We start from the raw sequence: 14,407 nt of genomic DNA on the forward strand, positions 1-14,407 counted from the left end.
GATCTGAGATCAAAGGTGTTCTTGGTTGTTGGGACTGGGTAGCACTTGGTCACCACTGAAAGTCATTCTGGTCCAAGCATCCATAGATGTGCTCAGCTGACCTGCCTAAAAGGTAATGGGAAAAATCCTCCAGGAGCGGAGGAGCTGGTAAGCTCACAAATATCCCCAGCGTTAGCATTAGGACCATCCCATTTTACAGAGGAGAAAACAGGCTCTCTTGCAGTCAGGCGTCACTCTGAGGTCACTCAGCTGGAAGGTGGCCGAGCTGGCACTTAGAGGCTGAGGGGAACGGCTCCAGAGCCCGAATGGAGGTGGGAGAGGTGACTCCGATCCCTGCCAGGAGGGCAGTTCCGCTGCGTGGGCTCAGTGAGGCTGAACCTTGCTGCTAGGTCCCCAGAGCTGGCGCCGGTGCTAACTACCCGGCTCCTGAGAAGGCTAAAGCCTGGGGGCTTCGGGAGGTGTCAGACCAGGGCGGGGCTCCCCCAGGCGAATCTTGGTTCTGGAGAGTAACGGGCCCCACGCTGGAGTCCTGGCGACTGGCCAAGGGACTGGGGGCGGGTTGAGAATAGCGCCGAGGTGGAGGAGAGGGGCGAGAAGCGAGGCGGGCCCACAGTCGAAATAGGAGAAGGGAGAGAGGGAGGAGGGAAGGGGGCGGGGAGTCTTTCCTGGGGCAGGAACCCGGGCCCCCCTTGGCGCAGCCGGCCCGCAAAGCGATTCTGCAGATGGAAGGAATTAAGTGGAAGGGGAGGGTCCTACGGTGATAGCAAGAGAAGGGAAGTAGAAGTGTGTGTGTGAGTATGTGTGTGTGAGAGAAAGAGGGGTGAGGGACAGAGAAGAAATGATCAAACTGGACATAAGTAGAAGAGACGGGAGAGGGAGAGAAGGAGACCGACGGACAGGGACAGAATAACCGAAAAACAGATCAACAGCGAGAAGAGAGACACTGGAGAGAGAGAAAGAAGGAAAAGCAAGTGAAAATGAAGTATTTGGAGAGGACTCGAAAAGAAATGGAAGAGAGCGGACAGTAGGGATTAGGCGGGGCAGTACCGAGCGCCAGTGGTGGCCGGGCTGGGGGCGGAGGGCGTGCGAGGGGGCCGTCCAGGGGCGGGGCCTACGCTGCGCTACATGTGTAGTTGAGCCTCCTTTCCCCATTCTCCCCACCCTGCTATCCCATATTCAATGAGACAGCCAATGGAGGACGAGGACGGGGCGGAGTCTCTATGGACCCCACCCTGGGAGCGGCCGCCGGAGGGGTCAGCACTGAGGCAGATAGCGGATCGCGGGCGGGGCGGGGAGGGGCGGGCGGCGAGAGGGGGCGGGCCCAAAAGTTTCCTGCCCAACTTTCGCTGCCTCCTTCCTCCGCCCGCTCGCGCCCCGGCTGCAGTCGGGGGGAGGCGGTGGCGGCGGCGGCTGCGGGCAGCGCTCGGGGCGCAGGGCATAGGACGCGAGGCTATCGCCGTCGGGGCTTGGGCGGCTGGCAGTGGGCACAGGCTCCCCGGTGCCCGCCCCTCCGCTGGGAGGGGGGCGCGAGCGGGCGGCCGGGGAGGGGCCGGCACAGCCGCGGCAAAATGAGCCTGCTGTCGGCCATCGACACGAGTGCCGCCTCGGTGTACCAGCCGGCCCAGCTGCTCAACTGGGTCTACCTGTCGCTGCAGGACACGCACCAGGCTAGTGCCTTCGATGCCTTCAGGCCAGAACCGCCCGCCGGCGCCGCGCCCCCGGAGCTGGCCTTCGGCAAGGGCCGCCCGGAGCAGCTGGGCTCGCCCCTGCACTCCAGCTATCTCAACAGCTTCTTCCAGCTGCAGCGCGGAGAGGTGGGTGCCCCCGCGCGCAACCGCCCTCCGCCCCACTGCGCCAGACGGTTTCCTATCTGCCCGGCTCTTCCTGGCCTGGCCCCGGCCGGCTCCTCATTGCCCGACCGGGTTTGGCTCGACTTCGTTCAGCTTTGCCAAACTTGCCGCCCGAAGTCCCTGGGGCGCCGGGAGCGCGTCACCTCCCGTCAGAGTATGGCTGGGAGCAGCTCAGGCCCGGGCAGGGCCCTCCCGCCCCCTCTCCCAGCCTGGGAGCCCTGCTCGAAGCAGGCTGAGGCGGGGCAGGGGGGTGTCTCCGGATTCTTTCCAGACAGCCGGGGTGCGGCCAGGGCGGGGAGCCCCTTCCAAGTGACTTTACCTCGCCCAATCCTATACCCCTCCGATCGCGGACTGAGACCGAGTGCAGATTCTGCTCCGAACTCCTCTTGGAAAGGCCTAAAATCTTTTCTCCTCGACCTCCCGAGGTTGCCGACCCGAGGCGCGCCCTGGAGAACAGTGACTCGCCCAGAGGGTTTTTCCTGCTGTTCCCACACAGGGACCCTCCAGATCCATCCTTCAGCTGCTTGGCCCTCCCCCAGCCACATAGGAAGTGGTTTTTGAGGGCTTGACCCCGCAGACTGCGCAGTCCTCTGCCCTCCCAGCCTGGAAGGAAATGAAAGGGAAATCCTTAGAGGGAGTGGGGGAGGACTAGATAGGGGGAGCAGTTCCAGCTGCCCAGCGCCTTCTCCAGAAACCTGGGCCGCCTATGTCGCAAAGTCTGCCTGTTTGGTGGATTCAGTTACAAAGTCTACCGGGCAGTGCCTCTTCCCCAGCTAGATAAACACACAGATAGCCATGACCTCTTAAAACCTTTTGAGGGGTCTTCTCCAGAGCCTCCCCAGATTCCACTCCTCTCTCCTGCAGGACTTCTCATGCACTCCCCACTTACTCCAGCCTTATTTGAGAATTGCAGACAACCATCACTGGCTTTCAGTTGCCCATCTTGTGGTGGCTGTCTGCAAAGAAAGGTGCAGAGGTGTTTGGGGGCCATACATGAGGGTCACTTTCACTTTCCTTCTAGACCTGGAGAGTCAGAGTTCTGAGAAGGTTGGGGAAGAGGGCCTGTTTATGCCAGGGAGTGCCAGGGTATATGGAGGAGGCAGAGGGTCACCCTTTCTGGTCTCATAGATATGTTTGGCCATTATTTACCAGGGAATTCATGGACACATAAAATCCTGGCCTAAGGCCAGCACCTTCTGAATTGCTCTGTGGACCTGTGTGACTAGAACTGGTGTGGGGAGACTGAGCATGGTAGAGAGAGAGATGAGTCTGGAAAAGCACCCTTTGGTACCAAGCATTTGTATCCAGAGAGTAAAACACTCTCTCTGGGGGAGGAATGGCTCTTGGCTGGGGATCTTTCTTGTAAGAGACTTTGCTGCCTCTCAGGGAACTGGCTTCAGGTACCAGTGACTTCGGAAAACTGTGGAGTGGTTCCTCAGTGCCTGGATGTTTCCCGTTGTTGATTCTCTTACCAAACATTTTTTCAGCTCTGTGTGGGTCCATGGGGCTTTGTGGGCACAGGCTAGTGGAGGCCACAGATCAGTAGGCAGATGAGACAGTGTGTGTGAATAGTGAGGAATTGGGTGGGGAGCCATGGTAGCAGGTGATTGAGTGGCGGTGCCATGATGGCAGGGGTTGAGTAGTGGTGATGAGTATGTGCCCCAAGAGTGTCTTATCCAGGGAGAAGATTGTCATTACCTGTGGGTCAAGCAGGGTCCCTTCTCAGTCCCTACTATCCTCCCTCTATTCCCACTGTATGATGGCCTTGTTCTCCACATGTGGGTCTCTGCTAAGTGGTCCTGGGAGTTTGGGGCCCTTAGGAGTCCCCTGTGGGAGTGGGATGTTGTGCCTCTTATTGGAAATTTCTGGCCTCCAGGATCCCAGTGGTAGCTCAGTGAGAGCTGTCTGCTGTTGTTTCTGTGACTCAGTTTCCCCATGAAGAGGCCCAGCAATGCGGAAGAGCAGATAAAGGGCCAATGGTGGAACATTCTTTCACGGCTGTCTTCAGGGAGCTTCCTGACCCTCTCTGGGTCTCAGATTGCCCGTCTGTTAAAGTTAGTCTCTTCTGTCTCCCAGGGTAGTGTGTCTGAGTCTGGAAACCTGTACAAATGAGGGAGAATGTGCCTGCAGGGGGGCTGGGCTGGGGAGCCTAGAAGGGCTTCTCTTATGCTCACAGGCCAGTGGCTTCCTTGGATGGGATAGAAGGCTGTGCCTGCAGATCCGGAAGGCTCTCTTGGCTTCAGGCTCCCTTGTCCTCACCCCCCCCCCCCCACTGCGCCTCTTAAACCCTCTCAGAGCCCCAGCTGTGCTTTGGGGACAGGCCTTTCCTGCATACAGGGCTTAGCTGGTGACCTAATATGGCTTCAAAATAGCAACTGGCTGAGAAGGCAAGAAGAAATACCCCCCACCTCAATGCCACCATGGGGCTAGTCAGAGAAGCATCAAGTCCTGTGTGGGCTGGAGGGAACTCTATGAAGGGACCTAGGGGCCCAGAAACGTTGCCATTCTGTGCAAGGCCTGGCAGGCCTGGTGGCAGTGCCTGCGGATGTGACTTGCATGCTGACCGCTGACCACAGCCTGTCTGCGCCAGCCCCTGTGCCAAGAGCCCACCCCCTCCTGCACCACCCCCAGGCTGCTCCCACCACAATAGCAAAACACCATGAATGCAGCTGGCATGGGGGGTGAGGACATGGGGGCACAGAAGCCCATTGTACCCCTGGAACCTCAGCCATGGAAGCTGAAGATAAGCCAAGGGTTCTGAGTGGCACTCTGGCCCTGGGAACAGAAAGGGAGACTGCAGAGTTCACATGTAAGTGTAGGGGCAAGTACCAGCAGGTGACCTAAGGCAGAACATGCACCTCATACAATTTCTCAAAAGACCTCTGGGTCCACACACCAGACCCCATGAATCCTCCGTTTCAGAAACCTGATCTGTGGCAACAAGTATGTCTTTGGAGAGTGACTTGGGCCTTGGCTAAGCCCCTCCTTTCTCTCCAGGTGCCTTGGAAGGCAGTTCTTAGGAGTGGGGGTTGGGCTGCATGGGGGTCCTCCCTGCCAAGTTCTGTTTGGAATTTAAATTCACAGCAGTGTAGGGACTGTGGGATTCTAGTTCTGCAAAAAGTAGAGTTAAGCATTACTTTTGAGTCCCTTGGAGTCGTACCCAGGTCCTGTCCTGGCTAATTCTTGTACCCCTACCACCACCACCATCACCAGGAACAATATGGCTGTCCCTCTCCGTTCAGTTTGGATTATCAGGGCAGCCTTTTTCTTTCCCTTTTCCTCCAGGGACAGAAGTAGCTGGGAAGCATAACCCTACTGTCAAGCGATGTGTACTTTGTGGGTGATGGGGGAAGGGATTTGGGATCAAATTTGTTTGAAAAACACCATGCTGTCTTTTCTTGGATTCATACAATGCCTGCTGGCGCTGTCCTGAAAAATCCTACAGAATAAAACACAGTAACCATTCTTCAGCCCAGCATTTTCCATACCTATTTAACCAGAGAACATCTTTGGCACAAGACACCTGCCAGTGTTCTTCTAGCATCTCTAGACGCTCCAAGGAGCCAGATAGCTCCTTCCTCATTGCATAGATCCAAACTAGGAAGCTCTTCCTGGAGCATAAGTTTGGGAGCCCTCCCAGGTTCTAGCGTCATCTTCTTCAGTGTCATAGGTCCCTTCCTCTTTGCCTCTGTGGTCCCTCTGTTGGAAATTTGGGAATGGCAGCAAGGGAGTCATGAGGCACCCCAGGACCTTTAACGGTTCTGCAGACGCAGCTGAGAGCCCTTAGAGGAGCAACTATACTGACCTGCTTTAGAAGGTCCTACCTTTGACACTTTCCCCGAGAGTTTAAATGTGTCACCAGTGCCTGCAATGGATGGAGATGAGCCAAAGGGCCACCAGTGTGGATATGTGAAATGAAGCCACACTTCTGCCTAAAGTGGAAGTTGGCCTGGCAGGGGCTGAGTGGTCTCCAGGGACTAAGATTCGTTCTCAGTAGCCTTTGTGGTCTCTATGGGATAGGTGGGAAGGGAGTCCAGGGCTGGGGAGGAATGGCCATCGTAGCCCAGCCAGGAGCTGGGAAGCTGATCAGTGACTCAGTCAAGGAGGCCCGCACTTGGGAGTCTGTTGGCCAAAGCAGTCTGACCCTCCTTCCACCAGATTCATTTGACTGGGCGAGCACAGGCTAAGAAGGGGGCCACCCCTCATGAGTCTTCTGAGTCAGGTGGGAGGGAGGAAAGCAGGCAGCATTAGTAATTTGTAATCAGCCAGGTGCTGTCGGTGGTCTGTACTCCGGTGGCACTTTAATCTGGGCATCTCTTGCCTCATAACTCCCATTTGATAGAAGGCAAAATTGAGGCCTGGCAAATCACCCAGCAAGCCAATGGCAGAGCCAGACCCAAACCTCTTCTGGGTTCCATTCAGGACTTGTGTCTGTGGCTCAGCCTGTAGCCGGTCCCCCGGTTGGCTCTCATCCAGATCATTCTCTACCCCTTCCCCTGCAGGGCAGGCAGTAACCAGGGTCTCTTGTCAAGCTGTGGTGCCTTTGACATTTTGTCCTGAATCCTTGAGGTTTGAGGAGTGGTGGGCATAATTGTGAGTGCTGGGTTTCTTCCCATGTCCTTTTTCCTGGCTTAGGAAAAGCAGAGGAGATGGACACAGGGAACCTCTAGTGCTTTTGTGCCTGTACCGCAGCCTGTGCATGGCAGGCTTAAGGTCCAGATGGGGAAACTAAGGCACAAAACTAACAGAAATGATGCATCCAGAAAGTCAGCAGCAGACCCAGGGCTCCAGCCTAGGACCAGGACACCTGCTGTGCCCTGTGTGTGTAGATGAAGCACACTCAGTCCTCCTCTGGCCAGCCTGGTCATCCCCAACCCTTGTCCAGTGGACAGATCCAATATACTTCTTCTTTTTAAAATATTTTTTTTAGTTGTCAATGGACATTTATTTTATTTATTTATATGTGGTGCTGAGAATCAAACCCAGGGCCTCACATGTGCTAGGCAAGTACTCTACCACTGAGCCCCTGCCCCAGCCCTCCAATATACTTCTTATGGCACAAGTGGATGTCCTTCTTCCAAGAGGCTTTGCCTGGCTGCCGTGGGGAGCAGCCCTCCCTCCAGTTGCTATGGTCTGGGGACAGGTGAGTTGTAGATATTTCTTCTAACGCAGCATGTCTTAACAGCTGGTCTTGTGGTGCAGTAGGCAACAGGTGTATCTATCTCAATAGCTAGATTGTCAGCACTCTGAGATCGGGAATCTTGTCTTTTTCCACTTAGCAGTTCTAATACCTGATGCTCAGTGAGTACCGGTACTATGGATGGGTGGGTGGGTGAAGAGAGGACTTGAAGCCTTTCCCCTCCTCCATGTTCAGTCTTGACTATGTGAATGCTCTCCTTAATCTCTTAGCTTCTTATTTCATTTCAAGTAGGAAATGTTTATTGATAGTTTGATTAATTGGAATGAGCTGACTTGGGAGATAGTGAAGTCCTGCCCCAGAGGTGTCCCAGCAGAGGCACAGATGACTGATAGTCCTGACCTTGTTTGGGATGGACTTCTTTGAGAATCTGAAGACAGCTGAAGTCCCTGTCGTCAACACAGGGCACAGAGCACCAGCATATGTGCATGCGTGTTCATGCGGATTCATGAGTGATTTCAGATGGAGTGGGTCATGGACACCCTCATGTGACCATGGATCCCAGGTCCAGGGCCCCTGCTATAGAGGCTGCAGACCTCGATGATACCTGGGACTGGATAAATATTGGGACCCTTTCCAGTCCTGGGATTCTTATTCATGCTTTGTGCTTTCATTTGACAAATGTGAATAGAAATGAGAGGCACCTGGTCCCCAGGGCAGAGGTCAGAAGAGTCGTGAAACACAAGTACCTGTCAGGTGCATGGTGACCCTGATGGGGGCCGGGGGAACCAAGGCAGGGAAGAGAGCATCCCCTGAGTCCTTTCTGCTTTGTCCTGCTGCCGGTGTCTGCTCCCCTGTTCCTGGTCCTGTCCCCATTTCTCTCTGCCCACTTCTCTCATCAGAAAGAGCTTGTCCGTGTTGATTAGGTCAGAATCTTCTCATGGGCACTGGCGGTGCCCAGGGAGCCGTGCTTACATGTGCTGGGTGAGTGGGCCTCCAGGAGGTGGCGGTGGCCAGCCCTGCCCCCTCCTGACCCTCAGGTCAGCTTTAGATCTTGGAAACTAAAGATCTGGGGCTGGGGCTGAGTGTGGCCTCTTTTCAAAGGCTGGGAAACCCTCATTCAGGCTGTGGTTTTCCTTTGGGCCCAGGGCTGTCTCCAGTCCCTGAGGCCAGCCCATGGCCACCTGTGGGTGTGTCCTGTGCACTTGCTTGACTCCAGACGGGCCCTAGGGATAGAAGAAATGCAGGTCCCCTTGGGAGAAGGGGTGAGTCATTTGTGAAATGAATGATGTCTTGTCTGAGGCAGGAGCATGGGTGTGTGCGTGCTGCGGTGAGGGGCGTGGGGTGGTTTGGGGGAGTAAGAGAGCAGTGGTCTGCTGTCAGAGGAGCTTCCTGTGAGCTGGGGCAACTCAGCTTTGCTTCTGCCTGGCTCTTCGGCACTGTTCTGCCCACATCCAGGCCCTGGGCACTGCAGGGCTCGCCCTCACCTTCCTGCAGTGCTGCTCCCCAGCTCTGCCTGCTGTCCCTGCTGTCCCTGCCTGTCTCTCGGCCCATCTCTATGCAGCTCTTTTCCCTCTGGGCTCCTCTCAGAGTCCTCTTCCCACCTCTGCCAGCTCCTGCCTGCCCTCACCTTCCACGGCGCCCTCCCTCTGTCCCTGGGGTACAACCCCAGCTTGGCAGGCTCTGGTGAGGCCTGGAGTCAGCCCTGGAAATCTCTGCCTCTGAGCTCCATATTCCACAGTGCAGTCACCATCTCTGGGGTCCAAAACTCTCAGGCAGCCCAGAAAAGCTGGTGTCTCATCTTGCCAGGGCCAAGGGGCTTAGCATAGGATGTCACACCTGGCATTTTCCTCTGGCTCCCCTTCCTGTCGGGAAAGCCAAGCCTCAGAGGCTACATGGAAGCTGAAATATAATAGGCCAACACATATTGGCTGTGCTACCTTGGGCAAATTACTCAGCCTTTCTGAGCCTCAGTTTCCAGCTCTGTACAATAAAACCAACCTGGCTCACCTAAATGTGTTCTTGCCAGGCAAAGGGAAATGAAGGAAAAGATCTAGTTAAGTACTCACACTCCGTACAATTAGAACAAACTGTAGTGTCATCCCATCTGATCTTACCCATCAGTCAAGTGAGAGCCTTGGAGAAGTCCCAATAACAGGCAGGAGTGTGATACTCAGTCCCCCATATATGATGTAAGGTCCCCAGGCTTTCTGCTGCTAGCTGATGGGGTCACTGACCCAGGGAGGAAGGAGATGTGGCCTCTTTTCAAAGGCTGGCAACATCCTGGAAGCTTCCACCCAGCATGTGGGGCTGATCATGTGGGGCTGATGTCCAGCAGTGCCCAGAGCAGCCCAACCAGTTCACGAAAACTCTGAGGCCCAGCCTAAAGCCTTCAAGGTGTTACCTCACCAGGCCAGTGGGGCTCTCGGGCCCTTCCCCACCTTGGACTCTGCTGCACCCAGGACAGTAACAGGTGTAAGGAGCAGCAAAAATCATCTGCTCCCTGGGGTGCAGAAGACACAGAATCTTGCCTTGGGGGACATCCAGCTTTGTGGGACATGAGGAGACATGAGATCAGAGCCTTGGAGTCAACTGCAGGCAGAGTCAGGGCAGGGTTGAGGGCCTAGGGAGGTCCCTGGAGGAGAACAGCAGCACACGGGCAACAAGGCCTCATTTGCACCCTGTTCCTGGAGTCTGAGGCCTGAATCAAGGGGAGGGGTGGGGAAGGCCGATGGGAGCCAGACCTGGAGCTAAGTCCCAGGGCGCTTGAGTGGAAGAGCTTTGTGGGAAGCGGCAGCGTGTGCAGAGCCACAGGGAGAAAAGCAGAGTTGTCCTGTGGGGACCCTGACAGGGCCAGTTGGCCGTTGCAGAGGTGGGATCGACTGATGGAGGCTTCTGTGCCCGCTTTATCGACCACCTGCAGATGGCAGGATGGGTGTCTTTAGCATGTTGCACTCTGGGGCATCCCTCAGGACCTGCTGTGTGTACCCAAAGATCTCAGGACCGTAGGGACAGTCCAATGTGCCCTCCTTCCTGCTGCTCCATTTTATGTTTTGCAGATGGGAAACCCAAGAGGCTAGGCCCTGACCTCTGCTCTGTCCAGTCCCTGCAGGCCGGGAAACAGCCAGGACTCGCCTTTCACCTCCATGGCCTGAGCTCAAGCAGGGCTTTGGAGAGGAAACCACCCGCTGCCCCGCCCGCCCTGCACTGGCTGGGCAGGCGGCCCTCCCTGCCCTGTATGGCTGGGTCTGCCTCCCTCTGCTGCCTCTCTGGGCCTCAGTTTCTCCATCTGTAACATGGGGATGAAGTCAGGTCGGCTGAGCACTCTATCCTTTCAGCTTATAGGTGGTGTTTGTCTTGAATTGGGCTAGGGACAGAGAGCTGCACAGTCCCTGGGGATAGACTAGAGGACACTGGAGGTCGGGGAGCCGAGAGGATCTCCCTTCTCTGCCTGTGGAGCAGTCTCTGGGTAGGGGTGAAGCTGTGACTCTACGGTGGGGTGGGTGGGGGTTGAGCTGCCAGGCCAGGGCAGCCTGCTCAGAGGCCTCTGGCTGCCCGGGATGCCCGAGGGGCCACTGTGAGCAGGGGAGCATGGCCTCAAGGTGGGGACAGGACTTTTTTCCAGGGTGTGATTAGTGCACTTTTGGACATCCACCGAACTTCCCCTTCCTCTTGACATTCACTGCCCAAACAGATCTGATTCCTGTGGACTTGCTTAACTCTTCTCCAGAAAAAAAAAAAAAAGAAAGAAAAGGGAAAATAAGAGGGTTGTTATTTGTGAAATTGCACTTCCCAGCCATGAGGGTGAGTCACACCATTTGGAGCCTCAAGTTTCTTGTTTGGATGAACTTTTCTCTAAGGGGCTGGGACCATGCTGGGCTCCATCTGGCTGATTGGGGGTGGGGGTGCGGGTCTGCAGGTCTGCAGAGAGCCTTGGAGAGAAGATAAGGAGAGGCCTGAAGGTTGAGAAGTCCAGGCTCCCGAGGGGTGGACCTGGCTGCTGGCACCAGAGTAGCTTGGGGAGCTGGGGGAAATGCAGATTTGGGCTGGGGGGAGGGGAGAGCAGGGAGTTAAAGTCTGCTGGGTGCAGAGTTTCAGTTTGGGAAGATGGAAATGTTCTGGAGGTGGACCGTGGCCACGGTTACGGTTGCACAACAGTGTAAAGGCTCTTCATGCGACTGAACTGTGCACTTTAAAATGGTGACTTTGGTCATGAGTATCTTGCCACACAGTGAAACATGCAGATTCTGGGCCCTCCCATGCCAAGTGGCTGCTTTGGTGGCTCTGACATGGGGTCCAGAGAACTGTTTGTGTTACAGGTTTCCCAGGCCATCCAACACAAGTTTGGACTCACTCATTTAATCTGTATAATGGGGACAGTGACTCACAGGGTGTTGGTGTTTCCAGTGCTAGAGTGGTGAGCGTTTGGCATGTCACCATGATGGAGTCTGAAATCCATCTGAGCCCTCCCTGCACCCTGCAAGGGGGTCTCTTATTGGGTTTCTACAGAGAAGGGGCCCTCTGCCCCTGAGGTGGACCACTCCATTTTAGGCTCATCTGAAAAAGGAAGAGGCACTCTGGAAAATGCTGGCTGGTGTGGCATTGTCTGCTGTCCTGGCTGTCCTGATGGTAGGACAGAGTTGGGGTGTCAGGACCCATTGAGCTCTGTTTTCCAGTCACTGTAGGATGGTTATGTGGGGGCCCGGGCTGCTCCAGGTATGGCATCTGTGTCTTTCCTTCTATGTGCCAGGATCTGATGCAAAACTTTATAAAAGGGACAGAGGTCCAGAGAGGGCAAGGGTCATCCCACAGTCACACAGCATAGTGTCCTGAGGGACCAAGATCAATAGTGGCACCCAATTGATGGGGGTTTTGTCTTCTAAGAGGGGAGAAACAGACCTCTAAAGATGGACACTGTAGAGAGTGAGATGAGGAGGTGAGGAGCTGTACTGGGGATGAGGGACAGAGGAGGGTGTGGCCCATGCCTTCAGCATAGCTCTCAACTCTCCTCCTTCCCCCTCCTACACTGAGGGGGGCACAAAAAGGACTGTCCCCACCCTGGGCTGCTATGTGTCCTATCTTTGTCAGGGAGCTCGAGGCTCCTCCTTCCAGGGGCCCTGCTTCCCCATCAGCTTGAAGACTCCCAAGGACAAGTCCTCATCCCCCCATCAGATCCAAGGCTCCCCAGGATCACAGCTTACCCTTGCAAGTTCCTGGGCACCTGTGTTGGAGCCAAGGGGTGCCCAGCCCCATGCCCAGGTTGGTCTTCGGGCCGCCTGTAGAATCTCCCTCTTTCTAGCCTTGGCCTTTCTGTAGGCAAGGGGACCCATGGCCCATCCATGCCAGCCTCACCGCAGGGCCCCACCTTCTCTAAATTCCGGTGTGCCAGGCCGCCCGGAGCCTGGGACTCCTATAAATAGAGGCTGTATACACCAGGAGGGGCCTGGCCGCCTCTGCTTTGAAGCTCAGTGGCAGGTCTGGTTCCTGTCTTCTGGGGGTGGGAGAGGTGGGCCGCTTCCCTCCTGGGGCTCTCTGAGTGGTGGCCTGAGCCCCGCCGAGCTCCCAGACACAGACTAAAGGCTTCTGGCCACAGGAGGCCAAGTGGGGCTCAGACCCCTGTAAAATGGAAACCGTGCTGTCGGCTGCAATGCCTCTTCCTTACAAGATGGGGAAACCGAGTCAGCATGACTCAACCAAAGTTCCTCTGCCAGCCAGTGGCAGATCCCCAAATCTAACAGGTTGCTTTCTACACCACCTTCCTACCTTGTGATGGTGCGTAAAGGAGAATTAATTGTAATAATGATAATAATGGTCACTGTGATCATCACTGTGTACTGAGTGGTTCCTAAGTGCCTGGCTTGAGGTCAAACATTTCTGACCTCATTTTAGCCTTTTAGAAACCCTGGGAGATGGCTGTCATTGGTTGGGCCCATTGTGTAGCGGAGCCACCGTCGCCCCATGGGGGGTCACTGGCTCATCTTAGGACACACAATTCCGGATCTGGACTCGGGGGCCAGAGCCTTTGGGCAGCTGAAGGCTCTGCATAAGCTCATGTGTGTGTGTGTGTGTATGTGTGTGGTGTGTGTGTGTGTGTGTGTGTGTGTGTGTGGTGTGTGTATGGGGGGGGGAGTGGGTGTGGGTGTGTTGGGCCATGGAAACCTCCTCCCTGGCTGCCTCCGCGACCCACTCCTCTGTCCTCCGCAGGCCCTGAGCAGTAGCGCCTACAAGAGCGCCTCGCCCTACGGCTCCCTCAACAACATCGCCGACGGCCTCAGCTCCCTCACTGAGCACTTCTCGGACCTGACCCTCACCTCTGAGGCCCGCAAGCCCAGCAAGCGGCCCCCACCCAACTACTTGTGCCACCTGTGCTTCAACAAAGGACACTACATCAAGGACTGCCCCCAGGTAAGGCAGCCCTGACTGGGGGAGGGCTCTCAGGCTCCCTTGCTGACCTGGGGCAGCTCTGGCCTGTGGGCAGGCACAGTGGCCTCCCCAGGAGCCCTCCCTTCAGAGAGTGGCCCCATGGCCCTCTGGTCACCACCATTTTGTCCCCCCTGCTCTTGCTGAGACAAGGCTGCTGGTGCGGATGGAACAGAGGCCCAGCTTGGGCCTAACTAGCTGGGCGGAAATGAGTGGGGGATCCTGGACCCAAACTGGGCCCCCAAATGAGGTTTTGCGCCTTTTTGTCTCCACCAGCTCCTGCAGGGTGGGTCCCATTACGGTGGGGCAGGACGGGGCCAACAGCCTCCTCATAGCTCTCTGGAGGCCCCATCTGCTCACACTCACTCGGAAGGAATGTGGGCTCCTGGCCAGGAAGCCAGATGTGCACCCCCTCCTCGGACCCCACCTCTGCCTCCTCAGCCTGCAAAGATGAGGGAAGGGGGTCCTGCCCCACTCTCCATTCCCCAGACAGGTCTGGGAAGGCTCAGGCACCAAGGGATTGGGCATCTCTCTTGGGGTACATGGGAGCCAGGACATGGAGGGTGCTGGGGAGTGCCCCCCCTTACCCAGTGCTTCGCAGAGATGAAGTGGGACCTCTGGGGCAGATCCCAAATCTTCCATAGATGTGGCTTTGGGATCCTGGGGGAAGCAGTCAGCAGCTGTCTTTTAAAATACGGTGTGAGATTAACGGTGATTTTTCCCCCTGTTTTTTTCATATTTTCCAATTATTTTATAATGCGATGCTAGTTAGATTTGATGAATGTAGTAGAAATGGAGTCCTGGAGACTCAGCAGGTCCACGTAGTATTACCTTCCAGATTTTGGGAGTCAACTGTGGCCGTGTAGGACTGGGTCCAGAGCCACAGGAGGCTGATCTGCACTTGTTGCTGTCACACACACCAAGCTCTTCTCAGGAATGGCCATCCCAGGCTTCGGGTCCTGGCTTCTCAGAGTGCAGCCCACGGACCACAGCACCAGTA

The 14,407-nt window shown here is 56.0% G+C and overlaps 1 protein-coding gene across 5 annotated transcripts in view; it reads left to right on the forward strand.

Moving 5' to 3' along the window:
- The first annotated feature begins 1,391 nt into the window (after positions 1-1,391).
- Zcchc24 (zinc finger CCHC-type containing 24) overlaps positions 1,392-14,407 on the forward strand; it is a 61,005-nt gene continuing 47,989 nt past the window's right edge. For all 5 annotated transcript variants that reach the window (XR_011707312.1, XM_071611133.1, XM_071611132.1 and 2 more), the window contains exons 1-2: positions 1,392-1,814; positions 13,192-13,392. Coding sequence is in view for 4 of the 5 variants with exons in the window: in XM_071611133.1 (XP_071467234.1) it covers positions 1,569-1,814; positions 13,192-13,392 (447 nt within the window). In the remaining variant the exon portion in view is untranslated. The remainder of the gene's footprint in view (positions 1,815-13,191; positions 13,393-14,407) is intronic.

Source organism: Marmota flaviventris, chromosome 4 (assembly GCF_047511675.1).
Source record: "Marmota flaviventris isolate mMarFla1 chromosome 4, mMarFla1.hap1, whole genome shotgun sequence".
In the NCBI taxonomy this organism is placed as follows: domain Eukaryota; kingdom Metazoa; phylum Chordata; class Mammalia; order Rodentia; family Sciuridae; genus Marmota; species Marmota flaviventris.